Source organism: Prunus dulcis, chromosome 6 (genome assembly GCF_902201215.1).
Source record: "Prunus dulcis chromosome 6, ALMONDv2, whole genome shotgun sequence".
Classification (NCBI taxonomy): Eukaryota; Viridiplantae; Streptophyta; class Magnoliopsida; order Rosales; family Rosaceae; genus Prunus; species Prunus dulcis.
Genome location: NC_047655.1, coordinates 12155623 through 12179480, shown reverse-complemented (window position 1 = coordinate 12179480; position 23858 = coordinate 12155623). Strand labels below are relative to the sequence as shown.

At 35.8% G+C, this 23858-nt stretch overlaps 1 protein-coding gene across 2 annotated transcripts; it reads right to left on the bottom strand.

The window, feature by feature from the left end:
* Window positions 1-1548: 1548 nt before the first annotated feature.
* Window positions 1549-7278, bottom strand: LOC117633271 (outer envelope protein 39, chloroplastic). Of its 2 annotated transcripts, none has more exons than XM_034367000.1 (11): window positions 7014-7278; window positions 6742-6808; window positions 6608-6646; window positions 6226-6370; window positions 5864-6022; window positions 5687-5757; window positions 5529-5607; window positions 5308-5423; window positions 4632-4779; window positions 4097-4166; window positions 1549-2095 (listed from the first exon to the last, which is right to left on the bottom strand). In XM_034367000.1, the coding sequence occupies exons 1-11, from the start codon at window positions 7045-7047 to the stop codon at window positions 1938-1940; spliced, it is 1086 nt and encodes a 361-aa protein (XP_034222891.1). In that variant the 5' UTR covers window positions 7048-7278; the 3' UTR covers window positions 1549-1937. The 2 variants fall into 2 exon arrangements, with proteins under 2 accessions (XP_034222891.1, XP_034222892.1); XM_034367001.1 differs by having other exon boundaries at window positions 6942-7016.
* Window positions 7279-23858: the final 16580 nt, after the last annotated feature.

Below are 23858 nucleotides of genomic sequence, written 5' to 3'. Positions count from 1 at the left end.
TCCTAATTCACTACACGATGACGATTACTTTTCTTTTAATTTGGAAAAGTTGAAGGAAATATAAAAGCTAATACATTCAATAAGGGTAAATTTAGAAAACAAAAACTAGGTTGTGTGATGCATTAATGACATTATTTTAAGTGCAAGGAAAATGACACTTGTCATGTGAAGAAGGGAGAAGGTTAGAGATAAGGTTGCTAGCATTCCTCTTATATATATATATATATATATATATATATATATATATATATTCCTAGCCCTCTACATAAAATGAATTGTCCAACATGTTTATCTCAAGTCACGTTGTCACTTAAATAAGCTTATTTAAAGGACATTCTTGTTGGGCACAATCTGTGTTGTATTCATTGACGTGAATAGTCTACTTTTAAAGTCATTATTCATAAGTTATCTATATAAAAAAAAAATTCACTAAAATCGGAAAACATTTAACAATTGATTTGAATGTAGTCATTTTAGTGTTTTTTCGGAAGTGTAACTTGAAAAATAGACAATTTAAATTATTGAAATAGAATGCAAAATGGACCCCAAAATAGACATTTAGAAGGAATCTCAAAAGCTCACATAATATGCCCAAATTGACCTATATTTTAAATAGTTATACGATTTGTCCAAATATTTACAAATAAGATATATGAATAATGAATGCAGAATAGACCCCACAATGAGCAATCGAGAAGAATCTTAAAAAATGACGATATTGCTCCACATTGACCTACTTTTCAAGTCATCGTTCATAGATTATTTATGCAAAAAATCACTTAAATCGGAAAATATTTAACAATTAATTTGAATGTAGTCATTTTAGTGTTTTTTTGGAAGAATAACTTGAAAAATAGACAGTTTAGATTATTGAAATAGAATGCGAAATGGGCCCCACAATGGACATTTAGAAGGAATCTTAAAAGCTCACATGATGTTTCCAGAAGAAGTATTTTAGTTTTTAGTACAAAGATGATAAACTATTGAAGACAATTGAGAAACTGCTGCTGCTTTTTGAAAAGGGATTTTTTGTAGAAATATCACCTTAATTTTTCAAAATCCATGATTTGTCATATTACTTTAACACCATTCATTTTCAAGGGTATTTTTAAAATGGAAAAATCATTATTATAAAAATAAAAAAATAAAAAGCTCACCTTTCCCTATCCCCTGTGCCCCCCAACCTTGCCCCTTCCCCCTTCCCTCTCACCCTTCTTCCTTCGCTCTCCACTATAGAACACCTACGCTCCACACACAAATTTTGTGGGGAGAGAGGGGGGGTCATGTACAATGTGTTTTGGAGACGGCCGGAGGTGTTGGGGAATTTTGAATTTTGAAAAATTAAGGTGACATTTCTCTTAAATTTTTCTTTGAGGTGACAAATTGAAACTGAGGTATAAGTTTAGATGATATTTTTACAAAAATCTCTTTTGAAAACTCAGCTGAACTGGTCCACAAGTAGAGAGGGTGAAAAATGTAAAATCAAGAGTTCATTCATCACCTCTCTATCAGATGAAATCCTTCCGTACAAATTCTAACAGCAAGAGATCACAAGTAAAATTAATTCCATTTAAACCATCTTCTATAATTGAGAGGCATATTTGTACAAAACAATTCCTTTTCCCAACCCAAATCTGGTATATGTTTTAAAGAAAATCAGAAGCTATCCTGTAAAAATTTCTAACAATTAATTTCATCATTTGAATGAAAAATAGGAAATAAGACAATAATTATTTCCAATGCTCTTGAAGTTTCAATCTCATTCCCAAATTGGGGAGGTGAACAACTTGGATAGCTGCAGCTAACATTCTGCAGAAACCAACACTTGATCAGTAATGAATGGCATTTGGTATATACTGCCTCCGTGCTCTGGCTGGAAAATAGGACATGGAGACGGAAGAAGTGTGAAATCTGCAACTACTTGGGCCACGGAGCATTCATGAAGCCAGGTTGCTGATGCCAAAATAGACTGTTTTTTGTTGACAGGCATTTAAAGCGTAATCAACCACAAAATGGCCAAACTGTGATTTGAGACGAAGGCCATATCCAAGTCCAACTCCAGATCCTGGTTTACCTTGCCTCAAGGCTGGGTTTCCTGAAACTCCGAAATTGAATTGACAAGATAACCATGCAAAGAAACAACATTAAGAAATCTGAACCACAATTACAATAGAAAAAGAAAATTTTGACACGTATAACAAACAGAAGGTTAAGTATGGTCAAGAAATAGCAGGAGCAAGATAATCACCCCAAGAAGTAGTAAGTTTGCACATGAATCTTGTACGAGGTTTGGCGTACAATTGTATCAATTTGCAGGTTGTGTGGGTTACTCAATTGTTGGGGCTAAAAAGTGATACATAAGTATTTCCAATCAGTAAAAGAAGTTACCATATGAAAGACACCCGACTTTGGTATGCTGGGTGAAGTGCTATGGCAGGCTAAAGTACTTAAATGTATTGTGATTTACAAGCGATTTGAGGGCAGGCTAAAATAAAGAAAGAGAAAGCTCAAAGTGTGGAGTACTGTTTGACGTGCCAATCAATTAAAGAGAACCTGACATTTTCACATCGTTGCAAGTTAACCCTCTGTTAGATTTGTCTACATGGCAACATGGCCCCCATTTTAAGCCAACATGGCCACATGGACAGAGAAAAAAAGAGCTATTTGTTACCAGCTGGCCTTTACCAAAAAAAAAAGAAAACAAGTGGACATTACAAAATGTGAAAACTTCAGGGTTAAATTGGAATGACTGGAACATGCAAACCTAATTGCAACAAAAAATTCGCTACAGAAAATTTGTTCTTTACTCAATCTTGGCTTTCAATGTTTTTGTTGCAGTGCTTGAGTTCTGAAACAGCTCTATTGTTGCAAGGTCACTAGAAATTAGAACTAGAGCAGGCATGTCCTGAATGCTAAAGGGAAAAACTGGCAGATTTGGCACAAGAAATTGAATCCTTAAAGAGAAATAGACTTAGATCATCAACAGGACAGGACTACGGGTCAAGTAGAGAGAGGTATTGGATAAATAAGTAGCAAAAAAGTGCTCCAATGGCAGGGCTAGCCGGGATGATGAATAAAAAAGGTTAGGAAACCCAGTCAGGGGTAGAGAACTCTGATCAAGAGCGTAACCGATAGGAGGATAGTCAACTGGAAAATATGAGAAATGAACAAGATAGGAAGTATTCTTGGAGTCAAAAAAAAATATTTAGGCAATGCCAAAGGTGGATATTCCAACATTAGATCGAAATCACCTGAGGAGCAGGGTAAGGAAGTGCAGGAAGTTCTTTCAGTTGAATCTAATGGGGGTTGATCATAAAGTTTTATGCACATCCATATTCTTGGAAGGTAAGGCTGACCTGACAACTGATTCCTAGATTACTAAGAAGGAAAACGAAATATAACCTGCAAGAGTTTGTAAAAATTTGTGCCTGGGATTTTCATAGGGGACTTCTGAAAACTTGGAGAATTCAATAACCTACAACAACTGAGTTCTGTCACTAAATATACCAGGAGAGATTCAAAGAACTTAACGTACTTATGGTGGTCCTGAAAAAAAGGGTTTAAGGAAGAAATCTGGAGTATGATGCAGATTTCTTCCCCCCCAACATTGTCAGTGACCATTCATTTAGTAGAGTGTCTTGTAATCAGTAGTAAAATGAAGCTAAGGCTAAAGGATCTTCTCATCAGTTCTTTCCCAAGACCTATTCCAGCCTAAGTTCTTTGCCCAAAGTTTCCACAAATAACAGCACTATTTCCAACCCCAAGGTGACAGCAACAGGGGTATGTGCAAAATCAGTAGCTTTAGGTGTACTGTAACCACCTTACCTCCCAATAATCGATCTTATTCCGAAATGAAGGCCCGAAGGGAAAAGGCCTATGTTACAATTGTGATGAGGTATTTATACCAGGCCCCAAGATCAGCAACTTTATTTCTTAGTCACGGAAGAGGACATCAAAGATATAAATATCACAGCCTACATTATATTTCCTTTTCCTTATTGAAACACTGAAAAAGTGGACTTAATTAAATTTCTGAGCCTACAGGCTACAACCAAGTTAAAGAGTTCAAATATAACCAAGTAAAAGTTGAACTCACCAGGTACATGATGAGCAGACCCCAAATCAGTTCCACAGTCCAAGAAAACAGCACCTTCCAGCATCTTGTTCTAAATACAATAAGCAACATTGTAGGTAATGCTTGTGCTAGTTCATCTCAGATATAAAGTAGGAAAATTTACAAAAGAAAAAAACGTAAGAAATAGGTGACCCATTTTTATTAGACAAAAAAAAAAAAAAAGAACAAAAAAAAAAAAAGTTCTGCAAGAATTCATAAGCAATTTATTGCAAAAGAATTGAGGAAACAGATAGATTTGTCACCAGATACTAGTAAGGCGTGTGATAAATCTAAATCTATATGAAGAGCTACAACTTGATGGTTGTAAAGTGTCTTGTTTCAGCCATAAGGAATTATCAAAAAGAAAAAATTATTGGTTTAGAACAATTAGTATTTGTTGATAAATGATAATGGAAGACAACTCAACTGATTCCAGAATGACTTCCCAGGCTAATAAAATAATGCAACAAATGTAATAGATTCTTAGAAACATATAAAGAGTGAAGGAATTACATACAAAAGGCAATGTCAATTCGCTATTTGCAACTAAGCACGATCTACCAGACCCCACTGCACCCTCACCATACCCTCGCACACTGCCAAGACCTCCAATTGCAAATGCTTGGTAAGGAGCCATGTCCCCTACAATGGAACCACCTGTCATTCTGTCCGAGAAAAATGTATGAGTAACACAGATAGAGGCAGGGTTATTTATCCATAAGTTATACAAAGCACATAGATACGCCGGATTGTGAATCTGACTCACAAACTGAAACTTAAGAAGTTTCTGAAGCAGGTTAGGCCATTCTTAAAGTTCAGCAAAAATAATTGTTTGTCAAAATTAATTCCAACCCTGTTATATGCTTTACGGTTCATATTGTATAAGGTAACCTTAATTGTTTGCTTCTTCTTTTTTCCTTCTTGAAGGATTGATTTCTAGTTTTTTTTTTTAATCATTAAAACAAAGAAAAAAAGATTAGTTCCTAGTTTTGAAACCTTGCAAAAATTTGAAATCATATAAACTCTTTTACAAAATTCTTTTAACACTTGATATTGGGTTAGACTACTTTAGAGTTATGTCAAATGCTCCATGGACACTTGCTTCCCCCTTTCCAATGGAGGCTGTGCTTCCTATTAACACTATGTTCCCTTGCTCAATCAACTCTGTACAAAAGATCAGGGAACTAGCTCACCTCATCAAGAGAAATGCCGGTCCAAGTTTGACTCCCTTTGATGCAACAAACTTAAACTTGTTGAAGATTAGCCACTTAGATAGGACTGGTATCCCTTGTTCTATCTGCAGACTGAACTGTATTCGAGACAAACTCCCTGTTAGCTTCACATTCATCGCTCACTTATCAAGTATACATTTAAGACCTCACATTATATCTATCACGATTTGAAGAAATCTTACATGAAAAAAACTGTGATCATTTGCCTTTGCATACCGAGATTCTTGCTTTAGAATTACCATGCTATCATGGGGACTTCCACTGCATAATAATCATCTTATGATTTAAAACATTAGTCTAGCAAACTGTTCATAATATAAAGTGCCAAAACATAGATTACCTGCATGTGACAGGAAATCCATCTAGATCTCGGCTCATAGACTGGCCATTATCATTCAGTGGCCGGACATGCTGCATAGCACATATTAAATTAAAATCCACATAATTAGACGGGGAAGAAATTGTAGAAGAAAATAAATACCAAAGGATGCTCACAGTGGAAAAAGTAATAAGGTACCTCAAACTTTATGCTAGTTGTGCTACTCCATTTGGAACTTGCAGGCTCATTCAAATCCATGCCCACTGATAATCGAGACAAATTTACACCTCCACTACCTGAACGTGAGAAATTGTCCATGGGAATGCCATGAACCCCTATCTCGGGTGAAATAGAATGCTGGATGTAAAAAGTTATATATTAAGATACCAATACCATGAATTTCTACTAGAACTATACAAAAATAAAAAAATTACGTCAAGTTAATAACTGGGTTAGGTTTATAGAGAAATTGGTTTGCAAAATAGACTACCATTACACTCTTTAATAATTTTTCACATCTCCAAATTAAATAATAGCAACACAAAGGATAAATAAAAAACCTGGACTACAAAAGACTGTTGAGCTAGCCATTCAGGTCTTGGTCTTCTATAAGCCATTAAAACATTAGAATCATACAGGCCCTTATCCCATGACACATCAAGCTTCTCACTTCCACCAAATAAGTTTGGATGTTTGATGCAAAGACTGCCATAATAAAAGCAGAACAGTTTATTCAAGTAGTGGAAAACGATCAGAGCATAAGAAAAATTGGAAAACAATACTAAGTTTCATAATGGTACGTCCTTTCTTTACCCAAATTGCATTTCCCATAAACTAGAATATGTCTATAAAACAAATCAAAATAAGGGGAAAACCCAGAACCTTAAACACCAAGAACCTAAACTTCAAGTGCTAAAATTATTAAATAAAACAAACTCTCACCTCCCAATTATCAGAGAGAGAGGACTGCCACTGCCATTACTGTAATAAAGAGAGGAATCAATCACTATGGGAAACTTCTTGGGTAAATTTATAAATAAATAAAAAAAATGTCCTGAGATTGAAATAAAAAGAACCTCAAAGGAGGAAGCATCAATGAAGCACAAAGCTTGTGAGTGAAATCGACATTAACATCAATCTTGGCTGTTACAAAGAAAAGAAGAGATCACATCATGCATCATCAATAACAACAATGACACAAAAATACAGAACCAACCCATTAATCACACAAGAAAAAGAAAAATCACACAAATTAATCAGCATAAAAGTTAAATACTTTATGGGTTTATAGGCACTATGGGCTTTTGTGGGTGAAATGAAGGATTGTCAAGTAAACTGAGCATCCCACCTTTGCCAGCATGGATGCTCTTCTGGGCTCCCATCCCATTACAATTAAGTTTCCTTAATCAGCCATTAAAATTTGAATGGAAATTGAGGACTGGCGCAGAGATTGCTCATTTGCATGAGTGAAGAAGCTGCCCAAGGAGAGAGAGAGATAGAGAGAGATATTGTGAGTGTCTGTGGCCCTTTGTGTAATTCGCGCGACGAAGGTATTTCGGTGACGTCTCCTCTGGGGGAAGTAGCAAGTTCCTAGCTTCCGATGTTTGTTATCCCTTTTGCTTCTTCATTGGTCTTTACTGCACGTGGGTACTAACCATCGAGAGCCATTGCATTTTTCGTTTCTTTTTCTCTTTCCTTGTTGCTGCTCCTAAGTACTGACTCGAGGCTTATTTGGGAGTGATTTTAGATAAGTCAATAATCACTTTTATAGAGAATTTAGTTATCTATGTACTTGTGAGTGCTTTTGATAACTAAAAGCGCTTTTGACAGCGTTTGACAGAAAATGTTAAAAGTGCTTCTAGGTCGTGGAAATGTTTTATAGATAAGCACCTGCTATGTGCTTCTTCAAAAAGCACTCCTCAGTGCTTTTCCAGGAAGCATTTAGATTTCTTATAAAAATTTCAACATATTTATAATAAAAGCGCTTTTGTGAGAAGCACTTATGAGCAAAAGTACTTTATAGAGAAGCATTCCCAAACGAGTCAAGTGGTTTGAAGTGATTTTATAGAGAAACACATTAGAGGTACTTCCTCCAAAATGGCTTCAAATCAAGTGATTATATTGAGAAGTATGTCCTATAAGTGATTCTAGGAGGACTAGAATCACTCCCAAATGAGCTCTCAGTTTTATTTATTTGATTTATTCATTTTTCTTTTAATGTAATGAATGTTAAATTAAAATTTGTTGACATATGTGGAAATTTGAAAATGTTTGTTTGCTACTTGAATAATTTGTGCCCCCCAGACTCTTCAATTCAATTAATACAGTGTTATGGAAATAAAATTGAAAAATACGAAAAACATGTGAAGAAGGTCTATATTTATTATCTGAAAAGAAAAAATGTAGGTTTTTAGCATTTTTAATATAGGTTTTGTTCTTTTAAAGCAAAATTAAATGTTTTGAAGAGCCAATGTCAACTTGTGAATTCTGAAGAGAAAGAAAAGGGTTGTAGCTTTGGTGACTAAGTTGACTAGATTGAACCACCATCAAAACAGAAGAGGAAGCGAGAAGAAGAAGTCAATGTGAAACTTGAAGGGAGAGGAGGAGAGAGGGGGAGAGAAGAAGAAACTCAAAGAATGAAAGACAAACTAGAGTTGACAGTGCTGCAGTGAAGTGTTTTTAAGTTTTAAGTTTTAAGAAGTCAATCATATAACATAACTCATATGTTAGGGTTTTAAGTTTTGAAGTGTTTTTAATTCCGACCAGTATACTATTAAATATATTTATTATACAACTTTATCACAGAAGCATTGGCGATTTGATGGTATGATGGTTTCAAGTTCATGAGGAGGTCAAGAGTTTGGCACATGCACCTCCACTTTTGAAATAATTACTAAGTTTTTCCATATTGTTCGGTCCAATTTGGTCGATCCATCAGTTCATCAGTTTATCAGTAAAAAAACTCCAGGGCATATGAGTGAATTTAATTTTCATATATAGTGATGTTTTGAACAATTAATAGGACATATTGGTTTAAATTATACCCTATAATATGATATAAGCTCTCTGTCTTTTGTACTTTTTTTTCTTTTTTAAATTTATACAAAGCGATATTGGAGCAGGGGGAATCGAACTTAGGACCTAGGATGCAAGTGTAAATGCTCTTAACCACTTGAACCACAAGCCTCTTACTTTATGCTTGCTTTTAGGTTGAAGCTTCATATTCTAAATAGTGATTTTATGGGCACCCCAAAATTTGCTCTTTGAACCCCACATTCTCTTTACACCCCACTGAATTTTAGTAAAATTTAGAATTACTCACTACACCCATTTTGTCTTCCAAAATTGCCCTCATGAACCCCATTCCTTAACTTACCTGTGTAAATCCCATCCCATATGAAACCCCACTCCATTGAAAACTCCTTCCTCTTGCAGACGCACCCCATTCCATATCAAACCCCACCCCATCGAAAACTCCCTCCTCTGGCAGACGCACCCCATCCCATATCAAACCCCACCCCATCGAAAACTCCCTCCTCTGGCAGGCACACCCCATCGCACACCCTATCCGATTTGCAACAGACTCCATTGAAAACCCCAACCCCAATCACACACCCTATCCCATTTGAAACAGAGCCATCGCAGCCGACTGATCTCTCCATTTTTCACAAAGCCATCTTACCTCAAAATCCTCCGAAAAGCCAAGGTTTGATTTCAATTTTGATTTCAATATTTATGTTTCTGAGTGTTGATTAAGTCAAGGTTTGATTTCAATTTTGAAAAGCCAAGGTTTGATTTCAATTTTGATTTCAACTTTGTGGATGTATGGTTCGAACTTAGTTTTACGAAAATAGATGTTACTTTTGGTCGGTTACCACTGAAATCGTTGCATTGTTTCAGTGGTAGTCCACCGAATTTAAACATGGTTTTTATGAAAATAGATGTTACTTTCAATGGGTTACCACCGAATCATTACCTTGTTTCAGTGGTAGTCCGTCGAATTTTGTTTCCTTTTTTCAGTGGTTGTCTACCGAAAGTATTTCCTTTCTTTAGCGGTAGCCGCCTAATCTGTTTCAGTTTTTTAGTGGTTGTTCAACAAATTAGGCTACTGAATTCGTTTCTTATTTCAGTGAATTCGTTTCTTGTTTTAGTGATCATTTACCGAATTCATTACTGAGTTTGTACTTAATATTGTTTTTTTTATATATGAAGAGGACTCGCATAGGTCTACTGAGGCTTCATCATCTCGACCTGATAGACAGTGTCCCACAGTCTCAACGAGGAGACATAGAGCAGGTCCCAAACACCACTTTGAGGATACTACAGAGGTTAAAGATGTAGCTGCTACTCATGATAGTAATGTTGAGATAGATGCTGAGCCTACTGAGCCATCTTGAGTAGGTCCCATTGATCCATCTTTACTTACGAGTTTTAAAAGTACATTCAAAGGTCTGGATTAGAGCAACTTATTAGGTGTTCTTATCGCATGCTTTGAAGGATTAAAACCACATTATAACATGTGGCAATAATATGCCCCATATCAGGCATGGTCATCCAACAAAAGAATGGTGGAGATCCCACCAAAATAATTTAGTGCTCGCTCAATCTCGTTGTACCGTTTGTGTCTCAAATACACTTCTTAAAAACAGAAGACATATCATGTAGTTGCGTACCCTATACCATTCATTATGACCACATCCTATTGTCATAGTTATGGCTCTATATACACAGTTACCATCCGAAAGAACTTTAGTGTGAGTGATATATTTCCTAATACCCTCAGAGAATTTCTCTATATGCATATATGTATCGAACGCTGATTGGTTTTCGCGAGGCTTATAAAGCTAAAATATTACACATTGTAAAATACAACATTTGTAGTACATACTTAAAATGTTTTTGGATTAGACAATATGGAACTAGAAGCAACCATGTTTCTTTTCCTTTTTACTACAGTGGTACTCTTCTTCGTTTTATTTTTAGTGAGGCAGCAAGGCTTTACTTTGGTTTATTTTTAGGTGGAGTAGTGGAGGCCTTAGCAATCTCAAATGAAGATGGAAAACGATGAGTAGAAGTGTCGAATTTTCGCGGTCTTCCTTTGGTCTTCAACTTCTCTTTTGGTTCAGTGAGCGCAGTAGAACTAGGGTTCATTAGCTCCTCCAGTGTCATGTGGACTTGTCTATTCTTTTCATCATCTTGTTGTTTATACCACATATTGAATCTTTGTAATTGTGACTTTCCTGGAAAAGTTGTGCCCTGACTACTGTTTCCTACATTGATGAGATCTAATTTCCTCCAATGTGAATGCACGACATTAAGTGGGATTGGTACACCACGATCTCTATACTCCGCAATTTCATGTGCACATGGTAATTGGTAGGTTCGATGAATAACACAACCACATGATAAAGCATTGACCCCATCTGTCTCTAACCTTTCTATAAATAAATTACAATGTTAACTATGTAGACCATATATGTACATAAAATAAGTAAACTAAATTTACCTTTTTGACTCGCACACAATTACACTAAAGCCTTTATAGAAACAAAACCTACTAACTAGCTCAACTCCGGATGCTTGAACCTATGTTGAATAAAACGTCGACTCTTTTCAAAAGATGCCTTAATCTCTGTGTGCTCTAACTCTAACACTGAGTGAATAGTTACCATGATTTCTCAAAGTTAAGTTGACTCAAGCAGAGTTGTCGCTTCAAATTTTCATGTGCACTTTCCTCTCTGTTGATAATAATAATAAATTCTCCTAAAGCAAAATAAATTAAAATTTAACCTATCAAAACTGAACTAAAATACTTACCTATTTGAGGTCGTCGATCCAATGCATACAAGTGTCCGTCCATGCAACCACAAACCTATCTTTAAATAGATTTAACCAATTGTCATGTATGTATGTAAGACCTTTTTGAAATTCACTAAACTTAGAGTTAATCTGTCGCAAACAACGTCAATATTCCTCCTTCTTTTCTGAACCAACCAAAGTATTCCAATCCCCATTAAATTGTTTCCAATGTTTGAGGGTCCCAAATAACTTCTTGTAGTTTGCCAACACTTCATTGTTAATATGTCATCTATATAATAAATGTCGTGCTTTCAAAAATATAGACGTAATAGAATTCATGAGTACAAACTCTCGATCGGTGACAATAACACTTGGAAGACAATTATCATCCAACAAACTACTCAATGCAGTCAAAGCCCATGTGTAATTGTCTTCCTTCTCGGCATTAATATACACATACACAACAGAGAATCTCATATTAGTAGATGTCACCCCCACAATTTGCAATAGTGGGAAACGATACCTATTAGTCTTATAGGTGCAATCCGTGATAAGTAAATGTGGAAATGCACGAAAAATCTCAACATTAACAAGGTGTGTCTAAAACAAGTTAGTTACAATATCACCAGATGTCCTATGCCACTCAATATAATTGTGTTCGGACAACTTAGTAAGCAATTGTTGCATCTGTGTTCTCCCAGTAAATTCTTTGGTTCTATTTCGGATCCTAGCATTGTATATTGTCTTCATATTTGAAACATTTATTGCATCTCTATCCTTCAAGGTGACCAAAATATCTATGGGTTTCACCAAACTCTTAGACATGTCCACCGACAAGGCATTCTCCTCTTCAAAAAGTCGCCCCACAAATGAATTTCCTTGAAGATACTCTGAAATAGCATGGTTATGTACTTCGCAAATCACCTCCAACTTCCAATCATCTCCATCACCAATATTGACACCTTTTAACAAGAATGGACATTCACATTTCTTGGTACCAGTGTCCCTAGCATATTTTTTCGTATCACCATTTGCATCTAACATTACATTAGTTGTCTCACTAGACTTGCAAGACTTATAGTTACCGCTCCTCTCACAAGCAAGTACTCAAGGTCTCCTCTTTCCCTCGCCTTCATAATCAGACATTCTAATTACAATTACAATATTATCCATTTTCCTTTTGCATTAGCCCCATCTAATTAATGCATCTCTACCATTGAATATCTACACATTAAACTCATGTTATTTAAAGTTAAAATTTAAAACGTTAATGCCATGTTAATGATACTAAAAATAACTTTAGACCAAAAAAAAAAAACTCAAAATAATTACCGAATAAAAAGTTGTGAATTGATCACTTAGTCAATTACACATTATGTTCCACCATTGTTGCCTTCAGTATGGGCGTTTCCTTGTTTTTGTTCCTTCAATGGAAGTAAGGTCAAAATAGTTTGCATTAAATTTGTGGTCGACAAGAAGTTACCAAAAAAATATATATATTTCATTCGTTGCCATTGAATTGTAGTTAAAAATTCAGTAATATACCACCGAACACCGTTCCATGTTAACGACCAGTCAAATACAATCGAAATAGATGCAATGTGTAATGACCCAAACCTAAAATTCATATTTTATTAGTAATTTATTATGAGGAAAGACAATTTTGCCCTTGGAATAATTTATTAACGAAAAGTTGACTTTTTGACCGAAAAGGAATTTGACAATTCTACAGACACCGTTGCGTAGCACGACGAAATGAGTTCATAGACACGAAGTGGACTCGAATCAGAGCTTTAACGAAGAAAATACGGTTAAAATATCACGAGGGGCAAAATTGTAATTTGAAAAATCAGATTTTAAACCCTCACTCTCTCTCTTCTCCCTCAATTTCTCTCTCTCTCTCTCTCTCTCTCTCTCTCTCTCTCTCTCTCTCTCTCTCTCCCGTTGTCCTCCTTCCCGTCACCTTCCGATCACCAAAACTTCCGCCACCGACCACCTCTGCCCCTGCCGTCGTGAAATTGCCGGAAAAATCGAAGGGAAGTCGCCGGATTTGACAGAACTTCCTACCCTTCAATCTCTGTCATTCGGCCACCAAATCGGACGGGTGAGGTATGGATTTCTAGCTATTTTCCATGCTATAGCTGATGGTTGGGTAGGTTTGCATCGATTTTGACCGTAGATAGCTCGATTTTCAAATTGGAATTCGGCTGATTTTCGGCCTCCTTGTTCGACCACTTCCGGTCAGTTTTTGGGGTAGGTCCAAGAATAAAAGTGGTTCCAAATATGGTGTTATACCTAGGGTAGGAGTTTGGAGCCATGATTTTGAGATTTTCCGGCGATGCCTGATCGCTTTGGACACCCAGCTCTGCCGGCCCGTGCGGCGGCTCGTGGGCGAGGGTAGTGTAGTGGCACTGTGTCTTGATGCGATCCTTAGGTTGTCACGAGCGCGTAGGAATTCGCGGATCTCAATTTGGATACCGTTTGAGCCTCGAACGGATTTTTCATATTGTGTGATTTCCGGGTTCAATACTGTTGAGCAGTTGGATCGTTATCTTTTTCAGATATGTTCCTCTAGATAATTTCATAATCGTGTAGGATTCAACGGATTGTGAATCGGAGTCCCGGATACTCTGAAATCGAGAACCCTAGGGCTAGGTTTAGAAATTATGCGATTACACGAATGTGATCAATCCGACCGTCCGATCGACACCAATACCCTCGGGACATGTGTCCTAGATATATTGGACCCTCTAGCGACTTCCGGATCATATTGTGAGATCATGGACCCGTGGGGTCCCAGATTGATTTTTGGGACTTTAAAGCTTTTTGAGTCCCAAGATACTGCTAAACTGGAAGGAAAGCTTTTATGGGTAAAATAGATTATTCATATTTAAAATTAGTATGCGGTGCGAAGAGTAAATAATGGGGTGCCAATAAAATCACCCTATTCTAAATTGAGATGCAACAACATTATAACATGCATCCATTGATACAGGGGGAGGGGGTTGGGATTACAAAACATAGCATTTCATGGTAGATGAAAAACTTTTTACGAAATGCATAAATATACCAACACATTATGTTACCAATTTTTTTGTTGTGGGAAAATTGCAAATGGCGAACAACTATCTCCCAACACAATTTCATCAATATTTAATAAGAACAAAGTTTTTATTATTTAAGTTTGACACATGCAACATAATGATATCTCTTAATTATAATCCATTCTGATAATAATCGTAAAAGAAATACCATTTAATTCAAATTATGAAGAAACATAATATGGTATGTTTATTTAATATCCTACACTCTCAGAAGGATCCCAAGTTGCCTATGTATCCTTGTAAAATGAATCAAGCCACTCGTAGGTTTTTATTTTCAGTGAATGAATGGCCCACTAAAATGAGGATTTAGTTATGAAAATTTATTAATTGAATATCGAGATTTTGTGGGTGAATTTGGTTTTGAATAAGCATGGATTCTATTTGAGATGCAATTGTTTCAAGACCCACCCACTGATTCCCTATTGGAAGCGGAAAGGAGTCTTGAGCATGTCTGATACTCATTAGGTGTCGAGCCCATTAGCTAGACTACCTTTACAACCATGCCCGAGGAAAAACAAAAAGGTTCGACTTCTACTGAAAATTGTAAGAATTTTTCGTATGCAAGAATTCACAGCATGAATCTCAAATTCCTAAATCAACACAATATCAAACATCTCAACAATTTAACATAAATCACATAGGGTCTTAGGCCCTTTAAAGAAGTCACTACCTCTAAAGATGGCATATCAAAGCAACAGTCTACTTAAAACAAATTTTAAAGTGAAGTTCGAAAATATGAAGGAAATAAATTTCTACAACAACGAAAAAGAAGTAGCGAAGTGAGCGAAGTGTATTCCTCGATGTGGCTTAAGTTGACCTCATAATCTACTACTTGGGCAAAATAAAAAACCAAAGTTTCCGAATAAAATGTGAAATAAAGTCCACCGGAGAGAAAATAAAGTTTTAGAAACATTTTCTTGACAATACTCTATGTCATATTCTCGGGATATGGTAAACATGTGTCAAAATTCCTAATATGACATCTCTAGATTATATGATTCAATTTGATGAAATTGAAAACGTTCTTATTTCAATTTCCATCCAATACTTTGGCCAAAGATTCACGAATCATATCTTTAGAGTATTCTCTCTTCTTGCTAAGAGCAGAGATTTCTTGTTGTACATTCACCTGTCTCTGCGTACACACTGAGAATCCTGAGGAACATCTTTAAGTCACATCATTTTGATACGGCCGTATAGTGCTCTCAAAGAGAAACAATATATACATAAGACAACTGTGATGTCTCAGGTCTAAGGATTAATTTGCATTATCACAACTTAGAATTATTTGTTTGGCACTTGTGAGTAAGACTTCCATACAAGAATTCTATAGTTGATCGTGTTCAGTAGACTCCATCTTCTATAGAGCACCTATATATCTGTCTCAGTGTCTCTACACGAATGACTTGAGACTAGTCATCCTCCAAATTGAGCAAACATAATGTGTACCAATCTTTGCCGGTCACCATTGTCCAATTGGTGATATTATGAATATGAACATTTTAGGATACGATATTTATATGTATGGAAATGTCTCGTGCATCTAACTTCTTTAGACCACTTTCCATTTATATATTAATCCATGGACTTGTTACTTTGTGTACGTTATGTATCTAAAGCAACGTTCTTACCCCTTTGATTATTATATATTATTTCTTTAGAATTATCCATTTTATATTGGCTTATAGGGCATATATCTAACAAGGCCTTGTTTTCATCACACCATCAAGAGGCTTAATCCCTTACTATTTTTCTCTTATGTTGCTTTGCTCAAACAATGTATCAGGGTACGAGGCACTCATCATTGGCTTCAAATTGCACTTGAAACGAGAATCAATGTTTTGCATACATTTAGGCTCACCTTAAACTAACTAGTTACTGGCTTCATCTTAAGGCCCACATTGTCAGCCATGGTCTTAACTTTCTTGGGCTTTTCACCTTGAAGTGAATCTATCTGATAGACCATGTTAACTACTTGTCATTATTCCTCGCTGCTTGCATGTCCGACATCTCTCCTGTACGTAGACATCAGTGATCTCTTTTAGGTCTTTTTCTACTTTTTTCACAGTATACTTATATTGCTTCTCTAAATTTTATCCACACAGTTGACAAGCTTGTGAATCATGGACTCCCCGCATTTGGCCATTTGTGTTTGTGTTCACATCTGTGAAGACGGAGAAAAACAATCAAAGAATGTGTTATGACAAAAATACAATTAAAAAAAATAAGATAAGCAAATAATAAAGAGACATTGTTTGGTCATAGGCAAGCAATGCTCTTGTTTTGGTCACTGGGAGTAGAGACTTAGTAGTCTTTTATACACAAATGGTGGCATATTATCACTTTCACTCTGATAAATTATAGTCTCTCTCATTATGACAGAAATAAGTAGACCTTCAGGAGTTGCTTTGCTCAAATAACGTATCAAGTATGACTCATCATTGGCCTCAAAATTGCACTTAAAAATGAGCATCAATTTTTTACATGCATTTGGTGATTCATAACTAATTGTCAAACAGTTAAACGACCAATATGCAGTGAAAAATGAAAACTTGGTTCCATACCATGACAGAGCTAAACATTTGAGGTCTTAATTTCAACAAATTCATATTGCCTATATCCCAAGATTAGAAAACAAGAAAACTAATTTATTGGAAAATCTCGCAACATCTTTAACCCTCCTTGAGGAAAGAGGCATACTTGTTACTATTAGGGAATGCCATCTACTTCCTTCATACTTATATCATATGGGGGCAAATCACGAGGTCCAGTTTATGAGATTAAAGAACACCCATATTTGCGTCATCATATGATTGACTTTATTTAGCATGGAAAACTACCATGTGACCCAAGGAAAATAGTTGTATGGTGATTGACTAATCGTTTCATATATCTAAATGACACCCTATATAATAGATCCTCTGATGGAATACTTTTTAGATGTCTATTGAAAAAAAAAAACAACTACTACCCTTTTTGAGACTCATGGAGGTATATGTGGCGCCCATCAATCTGGAACAATACTTGCAGCTCAGTTTACTACCATAGTTCAAGATGCAATGAAATTACTACTTGCAAATCATGTCAACTACAGGGGGACTTTATACATCAACCTCCATTGTCATTCAATACCTGGGGGCTAGACGTTACAGGCATAATAAAGCCTAAATATTCTCAACTATACTAGTATACCCTAGCTATGATGGACTATTTTTCAAAATGAGCGGAGGCGATGCCTTCAAAATCAATAAAAGCAGAAGATGTTGCAAATTTTATGAGGACACATAATTTATCATTATCGTGTTCCTTCTAAAATAATTTCGGACAATGCCCTGTATTTCAAATGCATATCCATGATCAAGCTTTGCAGAAAGTACAACATCCAACATGCATTTGCTATGAGTTACAATCCATCATCCAATGTCCAGGTAGAATTATTATCTTCTTTAAAGACATCCACACAGCTAGCAAACCGCGATGCAAATGTAAGGGTCAACAAAAGCTTGAATCTCTTGGTGAAAAACGCATCGCATTGCAACAAAAGCTCAAAATTTACCAAGCTTAAGTGGCAAGGGTTTCGACAAGAATGTCAAATTTGGATCATTCTCAGCAGGATATTTGGAAATTAATTCATGAGTCTATTGTGTGCCCCGAAAGCCGGCCTTGTTGATACCCAAGTCATGTTTGATTCAACAAAATTCTTACCGGTGCAAGATTTGGATTGTTCAATTCTCCTTGCGTCTTTTCTGAATATTTTAGTCAAAAATAGGAGTGATGAGAAAGGAAAGTTGTACAAAAATTATTCCCCAAATTCCAAAATAAAATATAATCACGATCAACCCCGCATATAGGCATTTGGCCATTGCACAAGCTATATAATTAAGTAACCCAAACAAAGAGATAAAATAAAAAAACCAAACAAATCTAAAGAGAATTTTCAGCTTAAAACCTCTTGGCCATGGCAAAACTCTCAACACATTTGTTCTTTTGAAATTTCAAACAAAAACGCATCACAACCTCACCAAATTCTCTCTTACCCCGTTTATTAAGTAACGACATTGAACCTAAGTAGGTCAAGAAGAATGTTTTATGGGATTGATTGGGGTTTTGGGAATTGATGAATTGATTGGTTGTCAAGTGGGAAAAAATCAATTTGGTGACCTAAATTTATCTCAGCTCCCCTTTATTAATTACGATGATAAAAAGAAAATCAAAATTCCACCAGTCGAGAGATTCCATGCAACTTGGTGTGTTTTTGGGCGTGTAGATATGCGGGGCGTGCCAGCACAGCAGTTTTAGTAGGTCGAGGGCCTACTTCCTCCGGGACCCATGGGTGGAAAAATCTGAGTGTAAACATTGCCCCTGATTTTGAAAATCTTTGGCTTTTAAACACTTGTAGCCAAATGATTTGTTGAAATGTGCTTTTTAAATGCTTCATTATCGTGAATATTGACAGAGGATATGTTGATATGAATACGACTAAGGAGAATAGGATTAAGAAATGAGAAGTTAATTATGGTACAACGTAAAGAATAAAAAATTAAAAGATCCGTAAAATCATAATATTAGACAAAAACATTTATCTAGTTCGTCAAATAAAACTTGATCCTCTCCATATCTTAACTACTAATTACTAGCATCGGCCTGAAAGTACAATACTAGTTCATGAGTTGTCAACTGGGAACTCAAAGTCACTCTCATATATTTATTAGCATCTACTTTGTCTGCTTCAGCTGCCACTCTTCCCTCAGTTTAATTGCCCAGCTAGCTGCTTGTTCAAATCAGTATTCACAATTGTTTGGTTCGCTGCTGGGCTTGTTGGACTTCATTGTCAGATGGGTTGATTAAACTGAGGAAGAAGGTTGATGGCGTGATTTGGTCCCCTTTGGCTTTGTAGATGTTTTTTGTTTTTGGTTTTTGTGTTTGTGTGCCATTGATGTTTCCTTTAGTCTTGGCTAGTGTTTGTTCGTGCCTTTGGGCTTGGTTGGTTGTTGAATGAAACTAAAACAAAAACTAAGGAAGAAAATGGATATGAATTTTGAAGGAGGGTTTGTGGTGTTTGCAAGGTTGACAGGTGCTCAGAGTGTTGGGGAAATGAAATCCGTGAAAGGATGGGGGAGGTTGGATCAACTAGATAGAGGAGAAATTGGTGGAGGAGAGCAGAGAGGTGAGAGAGAAAGAGGTGGAGAGCAGAGGAGAGAGGGAATGGGGGAGAAAAAATTGAAGGGAGAGGGCACTGGGTTTGTTCTCATGATTTTTTTTCCTCTTTTTCTTCAATTTTTTTTTTCTAATTTTGTATTTATTTTACCCTATTTTTATTTGTTAATTATGAAAAGTCATATTTATCATAAAATTTGGTTAAATCTAACAGAAAATAGGACGGTGGGACTAATGGACCGAATAATATGGAGTTGATGGACCATTTGAACGAATAATTTAATTTAGGGACCAAAATGTAAATTGGGTGCAAATTTGAGGACCATTTGAGTAATTAACCCTATATATATGGATGTGATGCTTTTGAATGCATATGGTTTTCGGCATCATTTTTTCTAAACGGTGGGGTTATATCATGTTAGTTTCAACTGAACTAAACTTTGTTTTTGTCTACTAACACGTTTTTGTTTTGCCCCCCCAGCCAGTAGTTGACTAAACTAAACAGCAGAGCCAGGTCGCGAGCTTCTGAATCCCAAGCTTTCGTAGGACTCTTTTATTCTTTTCTCTCTGTTGAACTTCCTTTTCATTTGTAAACTAAATTCTTAGATTGCTCTGTTATCGCCTGTACTGGGGTTTGATTTTTTTGTGAGGCCGAAAGCCTTTGTTGTAAACTGTTTAATCATTTTCTGAAGCATGTTGCCTGTTGGGATATTAAACTGTGCTTTTAACAGGTTGAGGAATTTGATGAATGTCCTTTTTCAGGGGAGGCTCTGTTGAAATTTTGGCAGAAAGTCTCGTTCTTTAGTAAGTGGGCCTGACATTGGGTTGATGCCGAAAATAGCACAGGTTTCGTCCTAGATTTTGAGGGATTTGAGGCGGGTCCTGTCAATTTCAAACAATTTCTTACTGGGCCTGTACAATGTAGACATTAAAATATATATATATATATATATATATATACATTTAACATATTAGAGGATAAAGTTCTTGAAAGAAAATTGGAAAGAACAAAGTAAGAACAAAAGTATATTATGGACTACTTTTTTATTTTATTTTTTCCCCTCTAATTTTTTTTAAGATTAGGAGAGGGAGAGAAAGAAAAAAAATTATGTAACAAGAATGAAAAAGCAGGGGAAGGAATCATGTTTTGGATTGATTACCCAACTCCCAACATTAAAATGGTTAGCTGTAAAATTAATATATTCAAATCAAACTTACCAAAATCTTTAATAGAAAAACTAAATTAAACAAAATTAAAGTTACCCAGAATTTCTTTGATAAGAAACCAAACAAAGACATAATGGAGAACAAGAGAATCAATATGGCAGGGAAGTAGGCACGCACTTGGCTTTGTTTGGCCATTCAATTAGAGTCAAGCTTGGGTTTCTTTAGGCTCTAGAGTGATAAGTGTTGCTGTAGAGAAAGAGGAAGGTGAATGGATGAGAGGGACTTTTTAGAACTTGTGAACATGTTTTAGGCCAAACCCATAAAAGAACAAGTTTTAGATTTTGAGAAAGGGGAGCTTTTTCCCGCAAAAATTTTCACTCTCTTTTCCACCAATTTTTTATTTATTTAATAAATTAATATAATTTTGACAACATGCATCGTGCGTTGTAGAACTTAAACTACTACAAACGCAAGTCCGCATTATGAAAATAGCTATACTCTATATTTTGACAACACGCTGTACACGCACGTTGTTATAAAATGTATAATACAACATGCTGCTTCTGTGGGTTGTTAAAAATACTGTTCCACAACGCATATGAATGCATGTTGTTGATTACATGTTGTCATATGGTATTTTTCTTGTAGTGTTAGAATGTGCAACAATATCGAAATATTTCAATGCAAATTAAAGATCTACTAAAATCAACTCTTCAAACTTTATTATTTAAATCTTTGATTAAGTCTCATATTTTCTTTTAATAATAGATAGTATCTTAATGTCACGATTACCTAGGCCAAATAAAATATGTTTAGAGAACCCATTTAGTTGGAATTACAATGCAATTCGATCATTCTCTTTTCTCAATGTTCTTGATCACATTAATAGGGTACGAAATTTATGTCAAATCCTTAATGTGATCATTCTCAATTTAAGCGTAATTAGAAACTCTTTTCTTAATTAAGCTCATAACTTCGACTGGAGATTCCCGAATCACATCTTAGAACATTCTCTTCCTTTACTAGAAGTTGAGATCCCTTGTTGACTCTCACAAGCCTCTACAGACTTATCGAGAACCCCGACGATATCTTAAGTCAACTAAGGATCGAGCCTGGCCATATGACACAATCAAAGATCAATGACGCATCCATAAGACTACCTTGGTGCCTCAGGTCTAAGGACTAACCTTGCGTTATTACAACCATAGAAATCTTGTTTGACATGTAAGTAAAAGTTTTATACAAGATTTCTTGTTTGATCGCATTTAGTGAACTCACTCTCTAGCAAGCATCCACTGATTATCTCAATGTCTCCTACACTAGTGGCTTGAGACAAGTCATCCTTCCAATTGAGCATATATAGTGTGTGTTGGTCCTTACGGTTCGTCAATGCCCAATTGATCGTCCTATCATTGGGAAAAGTGTAGGGTGTGTGCTATAGGGAAAGGTCTCGTTGCATATAACTTCTCTATACCACTTTTCTCATCTCACATGCTATGGACTTCTTGATAAGTTTGTAGTTATTAGGAAGACTATTACATGAATCAAGGTAATTTCCCTTATAGATTAACTTGAATAGTCAATTAATTGAAATATCCATAAAAGATTTTATCTCATATTTGGCTTTTTGGACATATTTTCAACAAGTGAATGCTCAAAATCAATAAGTAAATGCCTAGTGCTAAAAAAAAATTACCATAATTTGGTTTAGTTTAGGCAGTTTCCATATATGTCAAACAAAATCAGGCCAAATCAATTACGGTTTCGTTTGAACCAAAGATTACACCTTTTTAATGTTGAAACCAAACCAAACCAATCGATAAGTTTAGTTTGACCGATTTGAATTGTTCGGCTAGTTTGATGCCTAGCTTTCCATGCTTTAGCTCAACATGTCTTAAGCTAGAGATACATAATACAAGTCAACATGTTCCGCTTTTACTTTTAGGCCATGTTTGGTTCACATAAATGAATTTGTGGGACATCAATCTCCTTGTAGTTTTGCATGGAAGGGAAATCGAAGATTCCTTTCCCATGTTTGGTAACACTCGGAAAATAACTAGAAAATATCATTTTATTTCCTTTCCCATGTTTGTTTAGTTAGGGATTGGAAATAAATATCGTTTAGTTTTCCAATTATATCCCTAAGTTAGAAATCATATTAAAAAATGTAGTTAATGGTGGTAAAGTGGTCATAAAAAGTTGTAGTTAATGCTTCCCTTGGTTTTCCATGAGGAGGGAAAATGAAACCCAAGGTGGATGGAGGGTTTCATTTTTCTCCTATTTTCCCATGAGCCATGAAATCATTTCTCAAGTTTGGACTTACCAAATAGGGGTGGGCACGGTCCGGATTGGTTCGGTTTTACTCTCAAACCACAGCTGAACCAATAAGAAAATAACGGTCCGGTTTGGTTCGGATTAGCCTAAAATCATAATGGAAACCGAACCAATCCAAACCACTTGTAATCGGTTTGGTTCGGATTGGTTCGGCCGGTTTGTGCCTAACACAAAACCATGCATTTTTCAACATGCTCTTACATTATAATGCTAACATTTTGCCATTATATCATTCCATTCCATTCCATCAAAGGCTAATACAACATCATTCCATTTATTCAAAGGTTGTCCAATGTCTAGCATGCATCTAAGTTTACAATTTCCATCAAAACAAACATTCTAAAGTTCATAAGAAATGAATACAAGATGATAAAACTAAGAAAGAAAGGCTGCCCAAAATACAAGTTCATAATTTTCATTTAATCAAAAGCTGTCCAGTTTCCAGCATTCATATAAGTTCACAATTTCCATCAAAACAAACATTCTAAAGTTCATAAGAAATGAATACAAGATGATAAAACTAAGAAATGAAAGGCTATCCAAAATACAAGTTCATAATTTCCATTTAATTAAAGGCTGCCCAATTTCCAGCATGTCCCCATTCAATTAAAGGCTGCCCAATTCAGAATTAA